We start from the raw sequence: 26325 nt of genomic DNA on the forward strand, positions 1-26325 counted from the left end.
AAATTTTAAAAAATTGAAATTATTCAAAGCGCATTCTCTGACCACAATGGAATACAATTAGAAGTCAATAACCATCAGAGACTTAGAAAATTCACAAATACCTGGAGGTTAAACAACACACTCCTAAAAAATCAGTGGGTTAAAAAAGAAATAGCAAAAGAAATTGCTAAACATATAGAAACGAATGAAAATGAGAACACAACATATCCAAACCTATGGGATACAGCAAAAAGTGGTACTGAGAGGGAAGTTAATAGCACTAAACACATACATCAAAAAGGAAGAAAGAGCTAAAATCAAAGAACTAACAGAGCAACTGAAGAAGCTAGAAAATAAACAGCAAACTAATCCTAAACCAAGTAGAAGAAAAGAAATAACAAGGATTAAAGCAGAAATAAATGACACAGAGAACAAAAAAAAAAACAATAGAGAATAAATAACACCAAGAGTTGTTTCTTTGAGAAGATAACAAGATTGACAAGCCCCTAGCTAGACAGACAAAATCAAAAAGAGAGAAGACCCATATAAACAAAATAATGAATGAGAAAGGTGACATTACTGTGGATCCTGAAGAAATTAAAAAAAATTATAAGAGGATACTATGAACAACTGTATGCCAACAAACTGGATAATGTAGAGGAAATGGACAATTTCCTGGAAACAGATGAACAACCTAGACTGACCAGAGAAGAAACAGAAGACAACCAACCAATCACACGTAAAGAGATCCAATAAGTCATCAAAAAGCTCCCCACAAACAAATGCCCAGGACTAGATAGCTTCACAGGGGAATTCTACCAAACTTTCCAAAAAAGAACTGACACAATCTTACTTAAACTCTTTCAAAACATCGAAGAAAATGGAAGACTACCTAACACATTTTACGAAGCTAACATTAATCTAATAACAAAACCAGGCAAAGATGCCACAAATAAGGAAAACTACAGGCCAATCTCCCTAATGAATATAGACGCAAAAATTCTCAATGAAATACTTGCAGCTCGAATCCAAAGACACATTAAAAAAATCAAACATCATGACCAAGTGGGGTTCATTCCAGGCATGCAAGGATGGTTCAGTATAAGAAAATCAATCAATGTATTACAACACATTAACAAATCAAAAGAGAAAAATCAAACGATCATCTCAACATAGATGCTGAAAAAGCATTCGACAAAATCCAACATTGCTTTTTGATAAAAACACTTCAAAAGGTAGGAATTGAAGGAAACTTCCTCAATATGATAAAAAGCATATACGAAAAACCCACAGCCAGCATAGTACTCAATGGTGAGAGACTGAAAGCCTTCCCTCTAAGATCAGGAACAAGACAAGGATGCCCGCTGTCACCACTGTTATTCAACATTGTGCCAGAAGTGCTAGCCAGGGCAATCTGGCAAGACAAAGAAATAAAAGGAATCAAAATTAGAAAGGAAGAGGTAAAACTGTAATTATTTGCAGATGATATGATCTTATATCTGGAAAACCCTGAGAAATCAACGATACAGCTACTGGAGCTAATAAACAAATTCAACAAAGTAGCGAGATACAAGATTAATGCACACAAGTCAGTAATGTTTCTATATACTAGAAATGAAAGCAGAGGGCTGCCTCTGGAAATGGCAAAGCCTCTTCCAATTGCTTGGCTCACATCTTTGGGTGAAACAGATCTATAATTGGAAACAATTAAAAGAAGGGCATAAGAATTCTCATCAACATTAAAGCCACCTTAGGGGTCTTAAATCCTACCAACAGTACTTAAAACTTTTAAAACCAAGCCTCATTCTTTCTGTCTCAACCATTCCTGCCCCATGGCCTAACCAGTTAAGGCAGCTATGGGGGAAGGGATGGGTGCCAAAAGATGGGAGTAGGAATGGTTTAGAATTCTTTCTACTGGGCCTGGAGATTAGGAACAGTAGGCACAGAGGAAATGTTATGGAATAAGCCATGGTCTGAGAGAATTCCCTAATTTAAAATTATTTTTTTCCAATAATACCTTTGCAAAAGTAACTGCAGTAAACAAATTATTATTTTTAAAAAATAGTCTTGGGATAGGTATAATTGAATAAGATCTAATTGCTACATTTCAGTAAGTAAGAGAAAATGTCCTTGAAAACTATGGAAAAGTTTCCTGGATTTATGTTTTGGACAAATTAAATAATTTGTATATTTGCCAAAGTTTAATGCTTTTGAGGTTGTTCATTGTCATATTTTAAGATATTATGAAAACAAAGAGATGTTTAACCTCCAATAGAAAAACGAGTATTATAGCTATTAGATCTGTAAGATGATGAAAAATGTGTGTTTAATGAAATTAAATTTTTAGTTTGACAAAGTATTTTAAAAATAATTATGCTTTGTAGGATGTTTAAAGACTGTATCAAAGATCTTTTTGGTAACTTAAGGTATGCAGGTATATAAAGTATACAGGACATGTTTTGTTAGAGAAAGTGGTGTAGTTTTGCCCTCAAGGTTATATAGGATAAAGCCTGGATGAATATGGAAAGTTGTGGAAGTTTGTGGAAGTTAATTTTGTTTGTCATAGTTGATGCTGACTAAAATTTGGTAAGTTTGTCTAAGGGAGTGTAGTTTTGTAAATTGCTAGTTTTCATGTGTAAGACAAGACCTGAATGGATATGGAAAGTTCTAGTAGGGTTGTGGAAGTGAATTGTTTGTCGTAGTCAATGGTGACCAAAAATTTGATAAACTTGTTCATAATATTTTGGAAGAGCTTTTTGTGTCAAACTGTATTCATACAAAACTAGGGTTTAGTTTTCTCTCTGTTATTTTAATGGATTGTTTATGCAGCTTGTTGGTCTGCTCTTAATGAAAGGTTATAAAATTTTTCTTAACCATCTGAGTATTCTGTCTAGAAGACAGATTCTATGTTACAAAAGAATAACATCCTGGTTGATGTTTATGTTGACCTTATTATCCTTTATTTTTAAAAGACTTTTTGTTGTCACTGTGGTTAAATAAGGAACCAAATATTGTTTCACAGTAACCAATTTTTCTGTTTAGCATAGTGTTCAAACCTGACAACTTTTGACATTTTGCCCTCCCAAAATCGAACCCTAAAGGATGTCTTTAATTCAAACTATTGCAAAGGATTTGTTCTTTTACCTTGTAAAAGCAAGGTGATTTTACATTGGAAGTGTTTGAGAGGTATTACAACAATTAAAAGGAATTTTCTATCCTGTTAGTTAAATTTGTATGGGCAAAATGTTATTCATATACGTAGAGGTTGTATAAAATTCCTAAAGACTTGACAGTGTATGTTTTCACTGTCCATAATATATCCTGATACTCATCTGCATGATATTGGACAACAGCATGATGCTATTAGGCATTGTGCCAGTTTGGGTGTATTATGGCCCCCAAAACGCCATTATCTTTGATGCAATTTTGTGTGGCCAGATTGATTAATCTTTTTATTAGGGTGTGACCTTTTGCTTGGATGTTTCCATGGAAATACGATCCACTCAACTGTGGGTGATGACTTTGATTGGATAATTTCCATGGAGGTGTTACCTCACCCATTCAGGGTGGGTCTGAATTAAATCACTGGAGCTATATAAATGAGCTGACAAACAGGAGGAACTCATTGCAGCTGTGAGCGACATTTTGGAGAGAAACTGAGAGTGACATTTGAAGAGGAGCTGCAGCAGCCTAGCGAGGAATGTCCTGGGAGAAAGCCATTTTGAAACCAGAACTCTGGAGCAGACGCCAGCCACGTGCCTTCCCAGCTAACAGAGGTTTTCCGGCAGCCATTTGCCATACTCCAGTGAAGGTACCCAATTGTTGATGCCTTACCTTGGACACTTTATGGCCTTAAGACTGTAACTGTGTAACCAAATAAACCTCCTTTATAAAAGCCAATCCATTTCTGGTGTTTTGCAAAAAGGCAGCATTAGCAAACCAGAATAGGCCTGGGTTTAGTTATTCTTAAAAGAAAGTTACAGATCATGGAAATAACCAAATTTACTTGTCATTTACACTGCTATGCTCTAATGTTTCTCTACAAGGCAAGTATATAAATTATGTTCTACCTAACATAACCCTGGTAAATATGTAAAGGTAAGACAGTACAAAACTTCTAAGGTTTGTGATTGATGACCCCAATATAAGTGAACTGTTAAGTGTTTTTATTTCTGAAAATAGCTTCATTTAGAAAATACTTCTAAGAAAATTAGGACCTAGACTGTAAGCTCTTACAGCCATCACAATTATTCCTGAGCTTTAACTATTATTTCTAAATTCTGAGATGCTATGCTCTTTGAGTATACCCTGAAAGTTCCCTGGAATTTTGGTTATCTGTGTGACACCTGAGATTCAGAGTTAGAGTTCTCCAGCTCGAAAAGTCAGCATTAATCCATACAGTAACTGTTAAAGAAGCTGAAAAAGAGATCAGACTACAGTTAGAGATATGAATGAAGCTGATCTACATAGAACTGAGGTAAATCAGAATACAGGGTAAAAGATGATACTGTCTGTATTTTAAGGCTTCAACTTCTGTGTGAGATCAAAGGAAATTTTGTCCAAAATTTAAATTTTCTGTGGCACACTATCTAATTTAACCTGTCTGGTTAGTTTATTTAAACAATGTAATTCAGCTTTATGTGGCATAGAACCTAGAATAGAGAATGAGATCTTAGTATTCTATACATGTTGATGTAATACCCTGATACATTTCAGAGTGTTTTGGGAATAAAAAGGTATTTGCAAGATCCCTTGAGGGACTGGGGAAAGAAATGTGGAACTATTAAACTCCTCTGCCTGAGGAATTCCTGCTTTTCTTTTAAGCAACAGGGGCTCCCAATTTAATAAGCCAACTCCTCGATCTTGAGGCTTGCCCTTATGAGATTTATTTTTGTAATGGCAAAGCTAAGCCTACTTATAATTAAGCCTAACAGTCACCCACAGAGAACCTCTTTTGTTGCTCAGATGTGGTCTCTATCTCTCTAAGCCAAACTCTGCAAATAAACTCACTTCCTCCCCCTCTATGTAGGACAAGACTTCCAGGGGTGTAAGCAATGTGGGACATGATTCCAAGGATGAGTCCAGCCCTGGCACTGTGGGACTGGTTGACCAAATGGGGGAAAAGAAACAAAGCAAAGTAAAGTTTCAACATCTAAGAGATTTCAAATAGAGTCAACAGGTCATTCTAGAGGTTACTCTTATGCAAGTTTCAGCCAGAAATGCTACAGTATGCCAAACTCCAAGGAAGAGGGTTCCTGAAACCTAAGGAACACCCCAGGCTCTAAATGAAATCTATAAAAGTTATTTCCCCAATGCAACATAGCTATAAATCACCTCCTTCTACTCCTTTTAATTAAAACTTTTATTTTCAATTTACTTATTAAATTTAATTTTCAGAGACTTAAAGCCCTCCAGATTATTCCTAAGCCAGTTAAGCCCTGAAACCCAGAGGTGCCAGTCTTTCCAAGAACAACAACCAGTTCTGTTCCTCTATCCCATAATGACAACATCCCTTTTCATCACAAATAAGTTAGAATGGTTGTTGCTCAGATATACCTCAAGACTGAGGAATGGACAAAAATAAAAGGGAGGAATTGTAACCAAGAAATTAAGAATTAACAAATTATTATGGTTACTGAATCATTACATAGATGGTTTTCTTTCTATATTGTAGAATAGCCAGAAGTTAATACCTAAAATTACTGATATTCAACTAGTCTCACCCTTGTTTATATTTACTATTGTAATGGATGTTGTGACCTGATCTCAGCCCTGTTTACAGTTGCTATTGTAATAGCTATTCTGGCCCTGAGAATACTTACTACTGTAATGGTAAGAACTGCATCCCCCCTTGTTTGAATCCATAAAAACCCTGAACACCATCTGCTCTCCTGCTTCAAGTATAGCATTAAACTCTTTCTCTCTTTGAAACCCCAGTGTCATGGATTGGGTGTTACACATATCTGGCAGAGAACCCACTGCTTTTGTTTGGTATGAATAGCAAAGTGGTAAGATACAGTCCTGACATAGAAGAGGTTCCAATCTGGTAAAGAAGATACCTAACAACAATTTGTTGGAAACACAAGGAAATAAAATCCAGTATTAGAGGTATAAAAAGTGCTATTTATCACAGATAAATACTATTAGTGAGGTGAAGGAAAAGCTTACCCAGAGGTGATATCTAATTAGGACCTCAGGATAAATGGGATTTCCATGTGTGGGGTGTAGGGTGGGAGAAACAGACAAAGACATTCCAGATTGAGGGCTCAATTTGAGCAAAAAGCCCAGGTATATGAGAATGCTTGGAGAACCTGAAGAGGTTTAAAGACATTTGTGGCAGGTAAGGAAAGATAATGTCAGAAAGCCAATTCTGGATCAGATTACAGAGAATCTTTAGTACAAATGCATATTCAGACCTCACCCTATAGGTAATGGAGATACAGTAAAGGAAAGTACAAGGAAAGTACTATGACTCTATTAGTGCTTTCAGAAGATACTGTCAAATGTGCTGTGAAATCAGTAATACAGAAGCAAGAAAATGAAAGCAGGAAGAGATAGATGGATAACTATTAAAATATTCTAGGTAGAAAGAGTAAGCAGGAAGGACTAAAAAGATGGTGGTAATAGTAACAGAAACAACAATCATAGAACAGGTTGTGGGGGAGGGGAGGAACAAAGAAGGGAAACTATACAAAGATAATGGCTTCAGTTTTGGAAATTCTGGTAGAGATGTTCAGATGACTGATTGGGAATTCAGGTCTGGACTTAAGAAGTAAAGTGGGAGCCAGAAATAGAGATTTAAAAGTTATTACAAAGAAATGATATTTGGAAACATGGAAACAGGTGAAGTCATCTAGAGAGAAAGGGCAAAGCAAGTGAAAAATTGTGAAGATAGGACCTTGAGATATCTGCATTTAAAAAATGAGAGGAATAAAGACAGTGAAAAGTACAAGCAAAGGTACAGTGAGGGAAGAGTTAAACAACAGACAACAAACATGCCCACATAGGGAACTGGTGGTTTGATGGGTTGAGCCCTCTACCACAGGACTTGCCCTTGGGAAGACTGTTGCTGCAAAGGAGAGGCTAGGCCTCCCTAGAATTGTGCCTAAGAGCCTCCTCCCGAATACCTCTTTGTTGCTCAGATGTGGCCCTCTCTCTCTAGCTAAGCCAACTTGGCAGGTGAAATCACTGCCCTCCCCACTATGTGGGATCAGACACCCAGGGGAGTAAACCTCCCCGACAACGTGGAACATGACTCCCGGGGAGGAACGTAGACCCGGCATCGTGGGATTTTTGTGTGTGTGGTAATGAACGTGTCAGGGATTGATTTTGGTGATGAATGCACAACTATGTAATGGTACTGTGAACAATTAAATGTAAGCTTAGTTTTGTATGACTGCATGGTATGTGAATATATCTCAATAAAATGAATTTTTTTTAAAAATTAGCTAAGAGACCATGTGATAGTGAAAAACTGGTGACTGACACACCCGTTGACTAGTGTATGGGTAGATGAATAATAAAATAATGGCTAAAAAATATATAAATAATAGGGGGTATAAGGGGTATGGGATGGTTTAGGTATTCTTTTTTCTTTCTTTTTCTTCTTTATTTCTTTTTTCTTTATTTTGGAATAACAAAAATGCTTGAAAACTGGTTGTAGCGATGAATGTACAACTCTATGATGATCCTGTATGCCATTCATTGCATACTTTGGATGGATTATATGGTGAGTATATCGCAATAAAATTGCATTTAAAATAAAAAGCAAAAAAGAAGAAGAAAAACCAGAGGCCCAGAGAGGTTAAGTGACTTGTCCAGATTGACCTACCGGTCTTTCCTGATTCATTAATGAACACATATTACAACAGATTTATTGATCACGAGTGCAATTATATATTCTGGGAAATGCTCTGTCAACAACAATGCTACCGTGTAATCTTGAATAAATCCTCACCCTAACTAAAAAAAGAAAAAAAAAATTAGCTAAGAAGTCTCTTTTCAGTCTCTATTTAGTAATTTATAATAGGATATTAACATGACCATTAGAACAGTTTTATTTTTTATTTATCTGCTTAAGGAAGATAAATTGAATCTGACTAAACAAGATGTTTTAGTTTGCCAATGCTGCTTGAATGCAAAACACCAGAAATGGATTGGCTTTTATAAAAGGAGGTTTATTTGGTTACGCAGTTACAGTCTTAAGGCCATAAAGTATCCAAGGTAACACATCAGCAATCGGGTTCCTTCAATGGTGTCTGGAAAACCTCTGTTAGCTGGGAAGGCATGTGGCTGGCATCTGCTCCAAAGTTCTGGTTTCAAAATGGCTTCTTCCCAGGATGTTCCTCTCTAGGCTGCAGTTCCTCACAAATGTCACTCTTTGTTGCACTTGGGATATTTGTCCTCTCTCAGCTTCTCCGGAGCAAGAGTCTGCTTTCAACGGCCATCTTCAAACTGTCTCTCATCTGCAGCTCCTGTGCTTTCTTCAAAGTGTCCCTCTTGTCTGTAGCTCCTCTTCAAAACATCACTCACAGCTGCACTGAGTTCCTCTGTCCATCAGCTCATTTATATGGCTCCACTGATCAAGGCCCACCCTAAATGGGTGGGGCCACACCTCCATGGAAATATGTCATCAGAGTTATCACCCACAGCTGGGTGGGGTGCATCTCCAAAGAAACACTCAAGGAAATATAATAAAAACTGATAACATCTGCCCACAAAAGATTACATCAAAGATAATGGCATTTGGGGGACACAATACATTCAAACTGGCACACAGGACTAAAAGCTTCTTGACATTTTTAGATTACTATATTGTAATCTAACAGATTATAAAAATAACCTCCATTGGATTCTTTGGAAATGTTACAAAAGGTATTTCTTCTTCTTGCCTCTTTGTTAAGTAAAACTTAGCAGAAATCATGCTGGGGAGACTTTCAGTGGCTCATGAATGCTATGGCCATGATTTAGTGTATCATTTTTATTGTTCATATTTTTTCCCAAAACTCAAAACCCAGAATTCATTCTATGTAGGTAACCTGTAGACTCAAAGCAACCTTTTCTTGTAAGAGAAGATCTGAGACTGGAATTTTTCTACCTTGGTTAGGAATATTTTCATTATGTTTCTTGCAGTGTTGGATAAGTAGAATTCTGATGAATGCCAGTAAGAAAAATTTCTTAGAAGTCTTTTGGTTTTTCATTTCACAATTTTCTTAGTGTTAATAAACCTTGCAAATAACATTAGGCTAACAAAATAATCCATCTCTTTCTCTCTCTTTACCCCTCCTCTTCCCCCTCTCCATCTCTCTCTATATATATCTATAGTATATCCCACAGATTACAGATTTGCCAGTGAGCTACATGAAAACTAAATAAGTAAAATATGAACTACAGTGTTATTGGACAAGTGTATTTCAAGCCACAACTTAATGAATTCAGGCTGCTTTTTAGTTATTTGTTATTTAGTTCTTGTTAAGATTTTTTTTAACATCTTTTTTTCCCTCAATACTTTTCCACAGTATTGCCTTTTACTGAGGTACATCTTTTTTAGAGCTTTTCTGTGAAGTAAAGGAAGTTTCTGTACCTGTTTAATAATAGTTATAACATCCTGTATATTTGAGGTGATAGCATCACAGATAAACTTTTATAACTAAAAACCCATACCTCCACTTTATTATAACTATTTAACTCATAAAATTTGCTCAGTTTTGAAGCTAAGTAAGTTAAAATCAAAATAGCACACTTGAGTCATTCCCAATTATGCCCCTGCTCACTGACCCAGTTAACAAACACCCTTCCAGAAAGAGGTCCACTGTAGTTTTTTTTATTACAGTATTAACTGCTGGTTCTAAACTGTGGTGGTTGTAACACTTTAGTGGCTATCTCAATTCTTCACAATGCTTTTCTAAAAAGTGGTTTTTCTGTGCTCACTACCATATAATTTTTTCCTGAAATCTGATTTCACCTGCTACTGAAGTTTCTCCCAGTATCAGAGATGTGATAAGTTTCATAGCTTCAGTCTCTTTAAATTTTTTAGACTTCCCCCTCCCCCTGAAAGCTCTCATTTCTTGACTTCCATGACTTTTGTTGTCTATTGTTTTTTTTGTATCTTTTTTTATATTCTTTTTATTGAGATATATTCACATACCACACAGTCATACAAAACAAATCGTACATTCGATTGTTCACAGTACCATTACACAGTTGTACATTCATCACCTAAATCAATCCCTGACACCTTCAATACCACACACACAAAAATAACAAGAATAATAATTAAAGTGAAAAAGAGCAATCTCAATAAAAATGAAAAAAAAAAAAACAAAAAAAACACAACTGACCATATATACCAATATTCATAGGATTATTCACAATAGCCAAAAGGTGAAAGTATGCCCAGTTGCCCATCAACAGATCAATGCATAAATAAAATGTATATACATACCATAGAATATTATTCAGCGGTAAAAAGGAATGAAGTTCAACATGTATGAACCTTGAAGACATCATGTAGAGTGAAATAAGCCAGATACAAAAGATAAATATCAAATGATTTCACTGATATAAAATAACTAGAATATGCAAAATCAAAGAGATAGAAAGTAGATTACAGGTTACCAGGGGACCAGGGATACAGCTAATGTTCAATGGGTACAGAGTTTCTGTTTGGGATGAGGAAAAAATTTTGTTAATGAATGATGACAGTCGCAAAACCTTGGGAATGTAGTTAATACCACTGAATTGTTTACTTAAAATGGAAAATTTTATGTTGTTTATATTTAACTAAAATAAAATTTTTAAAAAAGTGAAAAAAAAAAAACAAAACTGAAATGTACCTTCAGTACAAGCAGGTTTCTTCTTTCTTTTTTCACTCTTTTCCTTTTTATTTTTATAGTAAATAGTATTATTGTCATTATAATCTAGGAATAATTAACTCAGTTATTTGATTAAAAATTAAAGTTAAAAAGGACTATATAATGAAAAGTTAATCTCCCTTCCACTTGGTTTCACAGGCTTCCAGTTCTCTCCTCAGAAGCTTTCTTCTATACAGTTCTAGAGTTACACACTAGCACATACATATATGCACATACTCTTGCTTATATGGATGTGCCACTTTTTACACAAATCATAGTATAATATACACACACACACACACACACACACACACACACACACACACACACATCTCTGAACCTGCTTCTATCCCCCCACCCCCACCCCCTTAACTATTTTGGAAATAGTTTCATATTAGTATACACGCAACTACTACTTTCTTTTTAATAGGTCCATATTAGTCCATTATATACATATAACATAATTTATTTAAACAATCTCCTATGGGCAGATATACAGGTAGTTTCTGCTCTTTTGCTATTACAAACAATGATAAAAAGACTGGGTGAGAAAACCTGTAGGATAAATTACTAGAATCAGACTGCTTCTTGGGCAAAGGTGATGGATATTTTTGCCAAACTGCTTAGAAGCTGCTTGCTATCGAAGCAATTTAGCGTTAATGGATTAGAATGCTGTTTCCTCCTGTCCTTCTAAACCCAAACATTTTTATCCTTGCTAATCTCACAGGTAAAAATCAGCAGTTCATTGTAGTTTTACTTTGCTTTCATCTGATTATGAATGAGATACAATATCTTCTTCTGATGTTTAAATGCCATTTAAATTTTATTTCCTTTGAACTGTATGTATAAGCTTCTTCCCTGTTTTTTTTTTAATTTACATTTTTATTTTTTAGTCAATATATACACATATTTTAGAACCTACTTGTTCTACAAGTCTTGTTAAAACAAACAATCCCAGTCCTCCTCTTCTACCACTTTCACTTTCCCAGAAACAACCACTTTTATTTCTCTTAGCCAATTCTTTTGGAAGTTACCATCAAATCTCTAAATAATATGGCTGTATTGACAATTTAAAAATTTTCCATTTTAGACATTATCTATTGACTTCCCAGTATGGAATATGAGGATTTGACTCTTTCCTTCTCCACTTCCACCCCCACCCCACACATATGTACTTCCTATTCTTTCACCTTCCCTATATAGTTACATGGTAATTTTGGTAAGGACAAAAAATATTATGACTACAAATGCTATTTAGAGTTCAGCCACCTAGTAAATCTTGCTTATATTAAAGGATAATAGTTAAGGAATAGACCCTAAAGGCAGAGTGCCAATGTTCAGATCATATCTTTGCCCTTTATTAGCTGTTATTTTCCTAATGATTTCCTTTCCCTTCTTTTTCTTTTTCTGGAATTTATATTGTTTTGATGTTGAACTTCCTGGAATTGTCCTCTAATTATTTTATCTTTTTTTTTTTTTTTTTTTTGGCTATTTTCTGGGATAGTTCCTCAATTCATCTTCTAGCCATTCTATTGAGTTTTATTTCTGGCTACAATTTTTTAAATAGACAAAATCCCTTTGTTTTTGTGTAGAAGTCAGTTCTAGTTTTTTTTTTTTTACACTTTTTATTCTGAAATGTAACATATATACAGGAAAGTGATAAGTTTCCAAGTACGATTTAACAAGTAGTTAGAGAGCAAATTTCAAAGAATGTTATGGGTTACACTTCCACCATTTCAGTTAGTTCCTTATGGTGAAATACAACATATATACAGAAATGTGATAACTTCCAAAGTATAACGTAACAAGTAGCTACAGAGCTAATTTTGAAGTATGTTATATGTTATGGTTCCACCGTGTCAGTTATGTCCTTCTAGCTATTCTAGTATGCTAGAAACTAAAATTTTTTTAAAAAATTATTTATATAAAGACTCAGTATTTGTAATCCTTTGTTAAATCCTATCTTGTCAGTTGCCACTCCTCTCTCTCGTTTTATCACTGTCTCAATCTTCAGGGATATCTGGGCAGTGACCACCCTAACTTGTTCATACTGAAAAGAGGTGTCGACATTATGGGGAAGGGGAATGCACCTGGTTGATGTTCTTGAAGAAGGCTGTTGCCTTCAGGTTTAGGACTTACCTGGCATAGGAAATCCCTCTGGGGGATTTAAGTTTCAGAAAAGTAAACTTAGTGAGTGAAACTTTTATCAGTCTCAGATAGGGACCTAGGTATTCTTTAGTATTTTCGAGACTACTGTTGGTTAGGATTGGCATACTGTGGGCATTTGAAATATCTAGCTGGAGCCTGCATAAGAGTAACCTCCAAGAAAGCCTCTCAACTCTATTTGAAATCTCTTAGCCACTGAAACCTTATTTTATTGCCTTTCTTTTCCCCTTTTTGGTCAAAAAGGCATTCTCAATCTCTCGATGCCAAGGCCAGGCTTATTCCTGGGAGTTGTGTCCCACAAAGCAGGGAGGTTAATTAACTTATTTGCAGAGTTGGGCTTAGAGAGAGAAAGGCCACATTTGAGCAACAAAAGAGATTCTCTGGAACTGACTACTAGGCATAATTATAAGTAGGCTTAGCCTCCCCTTTACAACCATAAGTTTCACTAGAGCAAGCCTCAAGATTGAGGGCTTGACTTAATAAGTAGGGGTTCCTACTTTCACATAACATATATTGTCAAAGATAAACATCTCACATTATTTCACTTAGTTGTACAATTTTCATTAATCTCAAATTTTAAACAATTATCATAACCCAAAACACCCGAAAGCTCTTATCAACCCATAGTAATTTATGTAGTATCGGTGTGGTACTTGTAAAGTATTCCTATTAAATATAGTCTATAATATGAAATATGTAGTTTTTCCCATATACTACTCTGTCATTAATTCTTTGTACCAGTGTCATACCTTAGAAGTAGATCATGCAAGCACTTGTGGGATACATATGTTAAATAAACCCTTTCAATCATGTTTGCCTTCAATGTGGCACTGATATTTATAATGTCACTAACAACAATCATCACCTCTGTCTATTCTGTCACCCTCAGTAACATGTCTGGACATATTAGATAATCATTCCCCCTTCACTAGCTTCTGACTAACTCTTGTTCCTTTATATTCTACATTATAAGACACTGATTTTACATTGTTCAGGGAGTTCATACTAGTGAAAACATACAATATCTCTCCTGTGTCTGTCTAATTTCACTCAGCATTATGTCTTCAAGGTTCATCCATGTTGTTGTTATGTTTCAGGACCTCATTCCTTCTTACTGCTGCATAGTATTCCATCGTATATACATATACCACATTTTGTTTATCCACTTGTTTGTTGAAGGATACTTGCATTGTTTCTACCTTTAGGCAATTGTGAGCAATGCCATCATGAAAATCAGTGTGTAAATGTCTGTTCATGTCACTGCTTTCAGATATTCTGGGTATATACCGAGAAGTGAAATTGCCAGGTTGTAGGGTAATACGGAATCTAGTTTTCTGAGGAACTGCCAAAATGTCTTCCATAGCAGTTGTACCATTACACATTCCACCAGCAATGAATAAGAGTTCCAATTTTTCCACATCTTCTCCAGCATTTGTAGTTTCCTGTTTGTTTAATGGCAGCCATTCTTACTGGTGTGAGATGATATCTCATTGTGGATTTGATTTGAATTTCCCTAGCAGCTAGTGAAGATGAATGTTTTTTCATTTGTTTTTTAGACATTTGTATCTCCTCTTCAGAAAAATGTTTTTTCATGACTTTTGCCTATTTTATAATTGGGCTGTTTGTACTACTGTCATTGCGTTGCAGGATTTCTTTACATATGCTGGATATCAGTCTCTTATCAGATACATGGTTTCCAAATTTTTTCTCCCATTGAGTTGGCTGACTCTTCATATTTTTGAAAAAGTTTTGAGATGGAGAAGCTTTGATTTTGAGGAGTTCCCATTTATCTATTTTTCTTTCATTGCTTGTGCTTTGGGTGTAAGGTCTAAGATGCTACCTCCTAATACTAGCTCTTGAAGATGTTTCCCTACCTTATTGTCCAGGAGTTTTATGGTACTGTCTCTTGAGGTCTTTGATCTACCTTGAGTTAATTTTTGTAAAGGGTGTGAGGTGGGGGTCCTTGTTCATTCTTTTGGATATGGACATCCAGTTCTCCCAGCCACATTTGTTGAAGAGACTGTTCTGTCCCAGTTCAGTGGATTTGGGGGCTTTAACAAAAATCAGTCTACTACAGATCTTGGGGGATAGTTCTGAACTCTTGATTTGATTCCATTGACAATACATCTCTCTTTGAACCAGTACCATGCTGTTTGGCTACTGTGCCTTTATAGTAGGCTTTAAAGTCAGGAAGTGTAAATCTTCCCACTTTGCTCTTATTTTTTAGATAGCTTTTGGCAGTTTGAGGCCCCTTTCCCTACCAAATGAATTTGGTAACTAGTGTTTACAAGTCTGCAAAGTAGGTTGTTGGAATTTTGATTGGAATTCATTGAATCTGTAGATGAGTTTGGGTAGAATTGACACCTTAAAAATATTTAGCCTTCCTATACATGAACACAGAATATCTTTCAATCTATTTAGGTCCTCTTTGATTTTTTTTACTAAAATTTTGTAATTTTCTGTATAGAGGTCTTTTACAGTCCTTGGTTAAGTTTATTCCTAGGTACTTGACTTTTCAGTTGTTATTGTGAATGGATTTTTTTCTTGAGTGCCTCTTCAGTTAGGTCATTTCTAGTGTATAGGAACATTACTGACTTTCACACATTAATCTTCTATTCCTCCACTTAACTGAATTTATTAGCTCAAGTAGCTGTGTCGTCAATTTCTCAGGATTTTCCAACTATATGAGCATATCATCTGCAAATAATGACAGTTTTACTTCTTCCTTTCCAATTTGGATGTCTTTTATTTCTTTCTCTTGCTGAATTACTCTGGCTAGAACTTCTAGCACAATGTTGAATAATAGTGGTGACAGTGAGCATCCTTGTCTCATTCCCCCTCTTAGATGGAAGGCTTTCAGTCTCTCACTGTTGAATACTATGCTAGCTCTGGGTTTTTCATATATGCCCTTTATTATATTGAGGAAATTTCCTTCAATTCCTACCTTCTGAAGTGATTTTATCAAAAAAGGATGCTGAACTTTGTCGAATGCTTTTTCTGCAGCTATTGAGATGATGGTTTGATTTTTCCCTTTCAATTTGTTAATGTATTGTATTACACTAATTTTCTTATGTTGAAACCACCCTTGCATGCCTGGGATGAACCCCACTTGGTCATGGTGTATGATTCTTTTAATGTGTCTCTGGATTAGATTTGCAAGTATTTTATTGAGAATGTTTGCCTCTATATTCATTAGGGGGATTGGCCTGTAGTTTTCCTTTCTTGTAGCATTTTTATCTGGTTTTGGTCTTAGAGTGATGTTAGCTCCATAAAATGCATTTTGTAGTGTTGCATTTTCTTCAATTTTTTGCAAGAGTTTGAGCAGAATGGTGTCAGTTCTGTTTGGAAAGTTTGGTAAAATTCCCGTGAAGCCATCTGGCCCTGGGCTTTTATTTGTAGGAAGTTTTTTGATAATTGATTGGATTTCTTTACTTGTGATTGGTTTGTTGAGGTCTTCTATTTCTTCTCAGATCAGTCTAGGCTGTTTATGTTTCCAGGAAATTATCCATTTCCTCTATATTGTATAGTTTGTTGGTGTACAGTTGTTCTTAGTATCCTTTTTCAGCAGTTTCCCATTGCATGTGATCATTCTCCCACCTCGATCTTTTTTTTTTTTTTCTATTCCCTTCACCCCAACTTCCTTCTGAGTTTCTGAGCTTCTACTCAGCCCAGCACAATCCTTCACTCCTCTCAGCCCTATCTGTTTTCTTTTCAGTTATGTTTGTGGCCTAAGTCATATTAACTATAACTTTCTCATTTCTACCTTTACTTCCTTCACACTTTCTTTCAGTCTTACTACTTTCTGCTGATTTTTTCTCTCCTGCAATCTACCTTTCTGCCTCCCCTGGCACTTCTCCGGCTTACACAGGGGATTGTAATGATTAGTACTTATGCATTGCTATAGCATCTAACCCACCACAGCCTTACCAACTTGATTACCCTCTGGAATTTTTGTAATAAATATTGAAGCGGAGGACCCAAAAAGTTGATTCGAACATCTTAGTCAGCATATGGGTGGAGCTCCCTGACAGTGAACCTCACTGTAGGGTGGTCTGGGTAATTCAATCCTTGGGAATGTCAGTATCTTTAGGTCTTTTCTCTTGGGCTAGTTGGTTACCCTGCCTGGAGGGTGAAGGAGTCTTTTTCAAATATATTTAGTAAACTACCTTGCTTTCAGTTTTGCTTGGTACTCCCCAATCCAGAAACCCTTGGTCTTTCCTCTAGAGAATAAATTTCCAGTCTTATACTAAAGTGGGTGTAGGGAGTGGGAAGAGCAATTGTCTGGTAGAATGGAGAAGAGAGGACCTGGGGATCCATTTGCTTCTAAAAAACTTCCTGATATCCTCCTTATTTTATCAATGCCATTCCACTATCACACCACCTCCCTCTGCAACCCCTCTACTTTCTGCCCCACTACCATAGGTTTCTAGAACCATCAATTCCTGAGCCATTTGGAGATTCCATAATAAATATCAGGTTGGTTCTTGGCTGTCTTTGTTGCCAGATTAACATTTGGCTTCCTCAAGCCAGCTAGGTCATTTACCACACTCCTATTGCTTTCCAGCTTTCAAATTTTGTGTGGTTGTTTTCATCTTGCTCATTATCCTCATCCTTGAAGGATCATGTCTTTAAAAGAAAATCCCTTTAGATGTTTGTGTTCAATCTTCCATTTCTGTTTAAGAAATCCAGACTAAACTTAAAAACAACTCCTGATTGTTTATGTCACCTATCTCCCCTTCCCACCTGATTCTCCAACCACCATAGTGGTTTACTAATATTAATATTGCCTTAGGACTGGACAAGAGGCGCCCCTAGCGTGGCCTCCACATTTTAGAGGGCTCTCCTTTGGTCCTCTTTAGTACAAATCCCCACAGACCTTGAATGTAGGCTGAGCTGTCCATATGCAGGCATATAGGGCCTTTAATGGTGAGGAACCAAATTTGAAAATTCTAAAATGGCTTTTCAGATTGTTATGAAGGTAGAGAACCTATTTTAAGTTTGCTGAAAAAAAGTTTGTTAGGCTAATCATAACTTTTAAATATTAAGACATATTTTATGTAGTCCTTGTAAACTCAGCAAGTAACTGGCCCAGTTAAAGTTTGCTTTTGGCTTTGGAGCAACCCTGACAATAATTTCTACAAATGACTTGTGTGAATTTGAAAAAGTAATCTTTTATTTAAGACACTTTACTGCCATCTTCTGGAAAATTCATGAAGTAAATACAAATCTACAATGACAATTAAATGAATGCTATCCCTAGGAGTTTGGCGATGCATAATTTGTACAACCATAAGTGGCAGCACGCTGTCTTAGAGGACCTTTACAGAAGTGAATGAATCTCTACTGTGCCAGGATAGGGATGGGGAAGAAGATAAAGAACAAATCAGGAATCCAAACTTCTACTTTCAGAATAGAGAGAATTATGGTCCTGGTATCTTAAATTAGAACTGAGAACCGATTTCCCATAGGAAAAATATTATAACTACTAATCTAAATCTAGCGCATAAAAGTAAAATTAAAATTTGCTTTAGTAGGTTAGCCTTAAAACTTACTAAGTACTAGCTTTTATATTATTCTTACTAGTTTTGAGACCCAAATAACTAACTTCCAAAAGCAATACAGGAATGTGTTCAAAAGTAACTGACATTTCAGCATTCAATTGGCTAATAAATGAAAGCTGCTTCTTGATAATGGACAGATCTGATTAAAGCAAGTTGGTAGTAAGGTCAGTTCTGGTATAATACTTGTTTTGAAAATGTGACCATTTCATCACAGTTGATGTAACAGGGAACAATTTGTGCGTAACACAATTTTGTGTTTGCTTATGCACGATTTCATCTGGGAGAAACACTAGGTGAACAAAGAAAACTGCACCCAGCTGAACCAAGCCTTGTCTGAATAGACAAAATGCTCAAACACATACATCAAACATCTAGTAACTACCTCAGTTCAGTGCATGTGTAATGAGCCACACTCATCCACATCTGGTATAACAAAGTTCTGTCTGATTTCAGATAACACTTCTTCTACCACTTTGCAATAACTTACAAGCTGCAACTCTTCTGATACTACCACAAGGAAACTTTAGAACTCTTTCAAGGTAAAGTGCTATATTTATTGTAAAAGTTATGTATTTCTCAACCATTTAACACACAAGTTTTTACTAAGTTCCCATCTTTTTATAATGTGTACTGTAGTGCCCTTAATTTCTTTTTCTCAGAAGCCCTGTGGTTCATATTGTACAATTTTGCAGAGTGCAGAAATTTTTAGAAATGCATATGTCACATTATGAGTATGCCACATATGACTATTTTTAACCCAGACTCAAGCCTAGAATATTATCATCAGTATTACCATGTGTATCTTTGAACTAAATTTCAAAGAAAAATCATACACTAGCTCATGGTTTTTAAGAAAATCCCAAACTACCCAACCAAAAGCCTTAAGGGACATTATTATTCCAGGGTCTTTTACCTTAATTATCCATAATTTTTTTTTCATAATTTTTTAGCTCATTTGGCCTTTTGCATTACTTACGTTTCACTGAAATCTATTAATGATGGAATACAAGTATAAAAGCTAGATATTATGAAGCTGTCTTACCTTCAGCTTCCATCTTCTATCTTACCTAAAGATAATCTTTAAATGGTCTTAATTCAAAAGAAGGGAGCAAGACTTGATGTTTTTAGAAAACTTCAAAGAAAACCAAGGGCTGCCAATATCCATTGAGCTCTAATTTTCAAAGGTAGAAATGTCAGGCTATGACTTTTTTCATAAAGGTTTAGATCATTTGTATATATGTTACCCTAAAGTTCAAGATATGCTTCTATTGGTTAAATAAATATATATTAATTTAATAATCAATCTAAATATTGAGTGCTACCACACAAAGGCATTATTTGTCAGCATTCTAAATTCTGTTATTTGAAAAACTGAAGACTATGTTTCTTATTACATTAAATCTTCATTACCCACATTTGCCTTTCTTTCAATATTACTATTACCACCTAGTTTTGTTTTTTTTTTTTCCAAAAAAAGACTCTAACATCTTGAAAATAACTTCATAAGTTATATAGATGCTCATAATAATGCCTTGGGAATAAGAAGAATCATCACTAATCTATAGGTACTGAAAGTTATAACTGAGGCTAATCTAACAGAGGGTTAGGGTTGAAGCTAAGCTTTGAATAATCAATAGTCTCCATATGAATATTCTGTATGAATCCTTAACCTTTAAATATGTACTTTACAAACTATGTTTACAAGGAACTTCTCTCATTTGTTTTCCCAGCAACTCCCTTGGTGAGAGCTTTATTCTGCATTTGTTTAACTCATATGCTTTGTTGTAGCATATGCTTGCTTTTTGCACTAGTAGAATTTAACTTACCTCATTACCATGTTTATAATCATTTGTTTAGTTTCCATAATGTATCTGATATAGGCTTAACAAATACTTAACTGAAGTTAAAATTACAATAAATGGTAAGCAGTTTTGCACATAAAAAACATTCTCTAATAATTCTGTTCAAAATATTTATCATTTATATTTATTTTGCAAATGCCTTGGAGAGGATATCCTGCATTAATATTCATTTCCTCAAAGATTCCTCAAATTTGTATCAGTTAGGTCAATAAACTTAGAAAAAGATGGCCATAAGGTTGGCTTTTGTTTCCGTTTTCCCAATTTGGTTTCCTTTTTGTTTTTATTTTTAATTTTCTGTTTCACTTCTTCACTTACATAAACTTGAAAATTTTGCATAGCTGACTTTGCCTCTAAAAGACTTCTGATGTTTTTTTTCCCAAGGCTTACTAGAGTATTATGCCTTGTAAAGTCATAATATGTTAAATTTTAATTTTAAATAAATTTACCAAATGTTTCTTAGTTTTTGAGGATTCCATAGTAATAAAACAAATTTACTATTACAGGCAGTTTTTAAAAATTTTTAGAGATCTAAGTAAGATCAGGGGGCAACTAAATTTTACTGTAATACAATAAAATAAAGGCATGAGATCTCTGCAGCCTTGAGTTGCTAGATGTGTGGTTTTGAATTTGCCAATTCAATCTGAACTTTCTGTTTGAGAACTGAGAAAGCATTAGGCTTATGAACACTTGGCATTTTCTGATTAAGCTAGCTTTATGATCATATTTATGATGTTATCTGCAAACAAGTATTCTTGCTCATTCCAGGCTTGTACTTTGGTTTACCCATTTGGACATGGGAGCATGAACTTTTTACTAGAGTGTCAAAGAAATGCAATGAACAGATTGGACAGAGTTCACCAGGCAGTAGGCAACATCCAGTAGTAGATATACATTTCCTTCCATAAATACATACTTCATAAAAATGCTGTCCACTGTTCAGCTTTCATCATTCTCCTATTTTACCGTATTTTTGTAAGATATGTGTTGATTTTGTTTGAAAAACATTGAATGATTAAATTCATGTAGGTTACATTTACATTGAGAATGAGTATTTACTAGTTCATGTGGTCAATCAATATCCAAATATTGTTTGTATGCCAAGAACCCTACCTTATGAAGAACTAATCTCTTACTGAAAATTCAGCAAATCATGCTTTGCAGGTTTTAAATTTGGATAATCATCTTTTCATAAATAAAGTAAATCTGGTTATTGTCACCAGGGCAAAAACATTTTTTCCAGATTTTTCTAAATCTAAATGTTTTAGACATTATGTTCATATCCCTTAAGAAAACATCTCATTTTCGGTGGAAAAGAATTTGATATATCAAAATCTGTGTCAAATGCCAGTGTAAATAAAATTTTTAGTGTCCTGATAATCTGTAAACTGTTGAATGCACGAGTCTGAATATGATCTCAGAGAGAAGTAAATTCTGTGCTTAAACACAAAACTACCCCTACATACTTACTTATCTGGAAATAGAATTCTGGGTTTTCAACCTTCTTTTCTGGTCCTTCTTTTGATGGTGTGTCCTCATCTTCTTAACCTCTAAATTTTGCCCTAGGGCTTAAGTTTGTGGATTTCTTCTCTCTTGCCTATAAACATTCCCCTGTTGATCTCATTGAATCTCATGGCTTCAAACACCATCTATATGCTAACTACCTACATTTTCTATCTCCAGTCTGTACTTCTTCCTGGATGTCTAGACTCATATACAACATTTTCCCACTTGAGTGTCTAATAGGACCCTCAAACTTAACATGTCCAAAACTGAGCTTCCAGTCAATCTCACCTTCAAACCTGTTTTTCCCACACTCTTCCCATTTTTAAAAAAGAGTAATTTCATTCTTCTAACTGCTGTAGCCAAAATCCTTAATTCTTCTGTTTTCCACTTACCACATCTAAAATATTAAGCAAATTTCATTGGCTCTACCTTCAAATGTATACAGAATCTAATAACTTCTCAGTCCTTCCTCGGCTACTATTCTGGCCCAAATTGCCATCATACCTTATCTAGATTATTGCACTAGCATCCTAATTTTTCTCTGAACTCCCATTTGTGTACCCCTTGTCTCAATACAGTAAAGTAGCTAGTGGCTCTCCATATCACTCAGCATAAATGCCAAAGACCTCATGACAGCCTACAAAACCATCATGATCTGGTCCCCCAAGAGCTCTATGATGTCATCGCCTACTATTCTCCACATTGTTTACTCTACTCCAGTCTCTCTGGCCTCAATACCGTTCCTCTAAGCACACCTCCACTTTGTACTAGCTATTCTCCCTTTACCATCAGTAATCCATATTCCTTACTTCCAAACTTTCATCAAATCTTTACTCAGATGGCACTCAGCAATGAGGCCTTCCTTGGCCAATCTATCTAAACTCACAATTGCTTCACATTTCCTATATCCATTTCCTACTTTATATTTTTATTTGTAGTGGTTGTGGCTCGTAACACATGCAGTGAACTGAAGTAGCTGTTAGATGTTTGAGGTTTGTGTGCTTGAACCATGCCATGTCAGAATATACAAAATGCTCACACACACACACACACACAAACACACACCCCTCATGGTTCAGCTGGGTCCAGTTTTCTTTGTTGACCTTGTATTTCTCCCCTAGAGAAATGTGTGATTGTTTCAGGACTTTCCATATTCTGTTTCATTAGTCTGTTTGTCTATTCTTCCATCAATATCTCACTGTAATTTTTAAGTAAACCTTGATACTAATAGTTTTATTAAGTCTTCTCACCTTGTTTTCTTCTACCTTGGCTATTCTTGGCCTTTGGAATTTCCATATGAATTCTAGAATCAACTTGCCAACATAGGGAGTGTAATGGTCAGGTTCACGTGTCAACTCGGCCAGGTGATGGTACCCAGCTGTCTGGTCAAGCAAGCACTGGACTAACCACTGCTGCGAGGACATTAGTGGCTGGTTAATAAACCAACAGGCTGGTTTATTAAATCATCAGTCAATTGGCTGCAGCTGTGACTGATGACTCAACGAAGGGCGTGTCTTCCACAATGAGAGAATGCAGTTGGCTGGGTTTAATCTAATCAGTTGAAGACTTTTAAGTGAGACAGATAGAGGACCTTCACTTTTTCTTTGGCTGACCAGTGAAGCGTTTCCTGAGGAGTTCGGTGAAGCTGCCAATTCGTTTCCTGAGGAAATCATCGAACACGCTGGTTGAAGATCCCAATTCATTTCCTGAGGAGTTTGTCAAAGTTGCCAGTTCGTTTCTTAAGGAGTTCGTCAAACATCTTCATTGGAGTTGCCAGTTTGCTGACTGCCCTACGGAATTTGGACTCGTGCATACCCACAGTTGCGTAAGTCACTTTTATAAATCTTATATTCATAGATATCTCATTGATTGTTTTTCTAGAGAACCCTAACTAATACAGGGAGGAAAAAAAAAACTTAGAATTTTGAATTTGAAGAGAACTGACATAATATTGAGTCTTCTAAACCAGGATCATGGTATAACCCTCCATTTATTCAAGTCTTTAAAATTTCTTTCATTAATGCTTTATAGTTTTCTGTGTAGAAGTCTTGCATATCTTTCATTAGATTTTTTTCCCTAGGTATTTGCTATTTTTTGATGTACAGATAAACTGTATATTAAACATTTTTCATTTTTCATTTGTTGTTGGTATATAGAAATACATTGATTTTTGCATATTAACATATTTTTTGTTTCTAAATGCATTCATCCTCTCTTCCTAACTACAAAAATACCTTCTTAAAAGCAGCAATCTTATCTTACACCTCTTTTCATTTTTAGGGACTGACTTAGAATGTAACATATATAGTAATTACTCAATGAAATATTTGACGTAGGAAATTTTGCCTAAAGACAAATCACTGGCAGATAAAAATAGAACAAAATAATTCTCTAATTCAAGATTAGATTGGCGTGTAAGAAGATTGGCTCTAGAAGTAGTTTCTCCCCCTCTAATATTTATGGGTAAGAGTTTCTTGTACTAATTAATAAAATCTACACCTAAAATTATCAGAGACTGCCATGAATCAGGATGGCTACCAATCTTGGTGTCAAGGACAGAAAGTGGAGGATTGGCTTTGGAACAGATATCTTTGCCATCTCATCTTAGTTTGTCTTTGGGAACAGTACCTGAAATATTGTAGATAGTTAATAACTTACTACATAGTTTTCTCTTTTATGATATTGTAATAATTACTCAGACTACGATTGTACTTCTTCAAAATCCATTGACTTCTGTGGGCCAATGCTTGAACAGATAAAAGTTCCTAGAGAAGTGGCAAAGATAATCATCAACATTAACATTACAAATAATGAAAGCAAAGGAGCTAAAAGAAGGTGACTCTGAGCCAGTCCAATTCAGATTGAACTTCATGCAAACTACAAACAGGTGATAAAATGGTTACACCCAAATGGGTTTGTAATATAATTCAGGCCCACACCTACACTGGTTTCAACACACATTATGGAAGTGCAATGAAAATAGGATGAGAGGAAAATTTGCTTCTCCAAGTAAAATTTCTCCTTGGAGAAAACTGTTTGCTAACCTGAGTAATTTCTAGAAAAGCAACAAACAATACAGGATAAAAAGAGAAAAGATTATAAGTCTGACCAAGAGTTCTGAGTTCCATTTAGAAAATGAAAAGAAATGAAGAAAAAAGCAAACAAAACCCCTTCAGATTTTCAAAAGCACAACCAAAACCACAGAATTATCCATATTTGCCACCACAGAGACAATGAATGATTCTGTTCTGTCTACCAAATATCTGTGACTAAACATGTATGGCACACTATGCAAAAAATAATAATCCCACAAGGTAAAGTGATTCCTATGTTTCAAATACTTTTATTATTTTATTTAATCTTAATTATATTACCTTAAAATTACTTGACTGGTATAATTATCTAAATGTCCACTGGTAAGCATGAAAAACACCTAACAGTATACATTTGGTAGGAAATGGGAAAGGAGCTGCTTTGATGCTGACATTATTCCTTTAGTGTATGATAACTTAAATGGGATTTCTTTGATTTCTCCCTCTCTCTCACCTACTCCAGCACAGTCTTGAATGTTATTCATATGGAATATGCAAAACCAGCTTAGTTAAATTAGCCTGATCTGACATTACATTGTACAAGACAACATTAGTAGCTGTGAGAACAGAACACATCTAAACTACTCAATACTGTTTCAATACACACTGGCTCCCCTAAGAATCTCAGTGCTTCAACAAGATCACTCAGTGTTCCATTTTCAGAATTCAGAGATGAGAAAAATCCAGACACAATACATCATCCAACTTGCCTAAAAATGAACAACAGCAACCTTACTAGGGTGCAGATAAATTCTCTCTATATAAAATAACTTTGCTGTCTCTTGGTTACAAAGAACCAAACTCTCTCATGACCTCTAACTTTACCACAGTAGACATGCTATTGATTCCTACCTGCTTACTTAACAGAAAATAGAGGATGTCTTGTTTTACTGTAACACTCAACAACAAATCCAAACAAAACAAAACAAAACAATAAATACATAAATTACCCAGCAAAAGCTTGGAATTTCTTTCCTTTTATTATTAGCTTACCCAGTTTGGTGGTGCCCTCTGGTGGGTACTCAGGAAACTGACCCTCGGAAGGGACGCTGACAGTTCTTCTCAGACATCGCCCTTTGGTGGAATCTGTCTGCTGCTCCTGTCCCCCCTCCACAGGTATCTAATTAACCAAAAGAAAAAGAAATGAAAATAGTGAACTCACCATAACTACTTGCTGACTAAATAATGTTTTTAGTTAATGAAGAAAGGAGTATGTAATCAGCAGAACAAAGTAGAAGAAATGTGGGGAAAAAGTATATACACAAGTAGAGTACTACCAACCCCTTTTCAGGAAGCTTTTTAAAAGAAA

At 35.4% G+C, this 26325-nt stretch overlaps 1 protein-coding gene across 5 annotated transcripts in view; it reads right to left on the reverse strand.

Annotated features, from left to right (window-relative positions):
• RASAL2 (RAS protein activator like 2) overlaps nt 1–26325 on the reverse strand; it is a 531908-nt gene that overhangs the window by 228598 nt on the left and 276985 nt on the right. For all 5 annotated transcript variants that reach the window (XM_037825276.1, XM_037825274.1, XM_037825275.1 and 2 more), the window contains one exon: nt 26010–26136. In XM_037825276.1, the coding sequence (XP_037681204.1) occupies nt 26010–26136 (127 nt within the window). The remainder of the gene's footprint in view (nt 1–26009; nt 26137–26325) is intronic.

The sequence above is a fragment of the Choloepus didactylus genome, chromosome 2 (assembly GCF_015220235.1).
Source record: "Choloepus didactylus isolate mChoDid1 chromosome 2, mChoDid1.pri, whole genome shotgun sequence".
In the NCBI taxonomy this organism is placed as follows: Eukaryota; Metazoa; Chordata; class Mammalia; order Pilosa; family Megalonychidae; genus Choloepus; species Choloepus didactylus.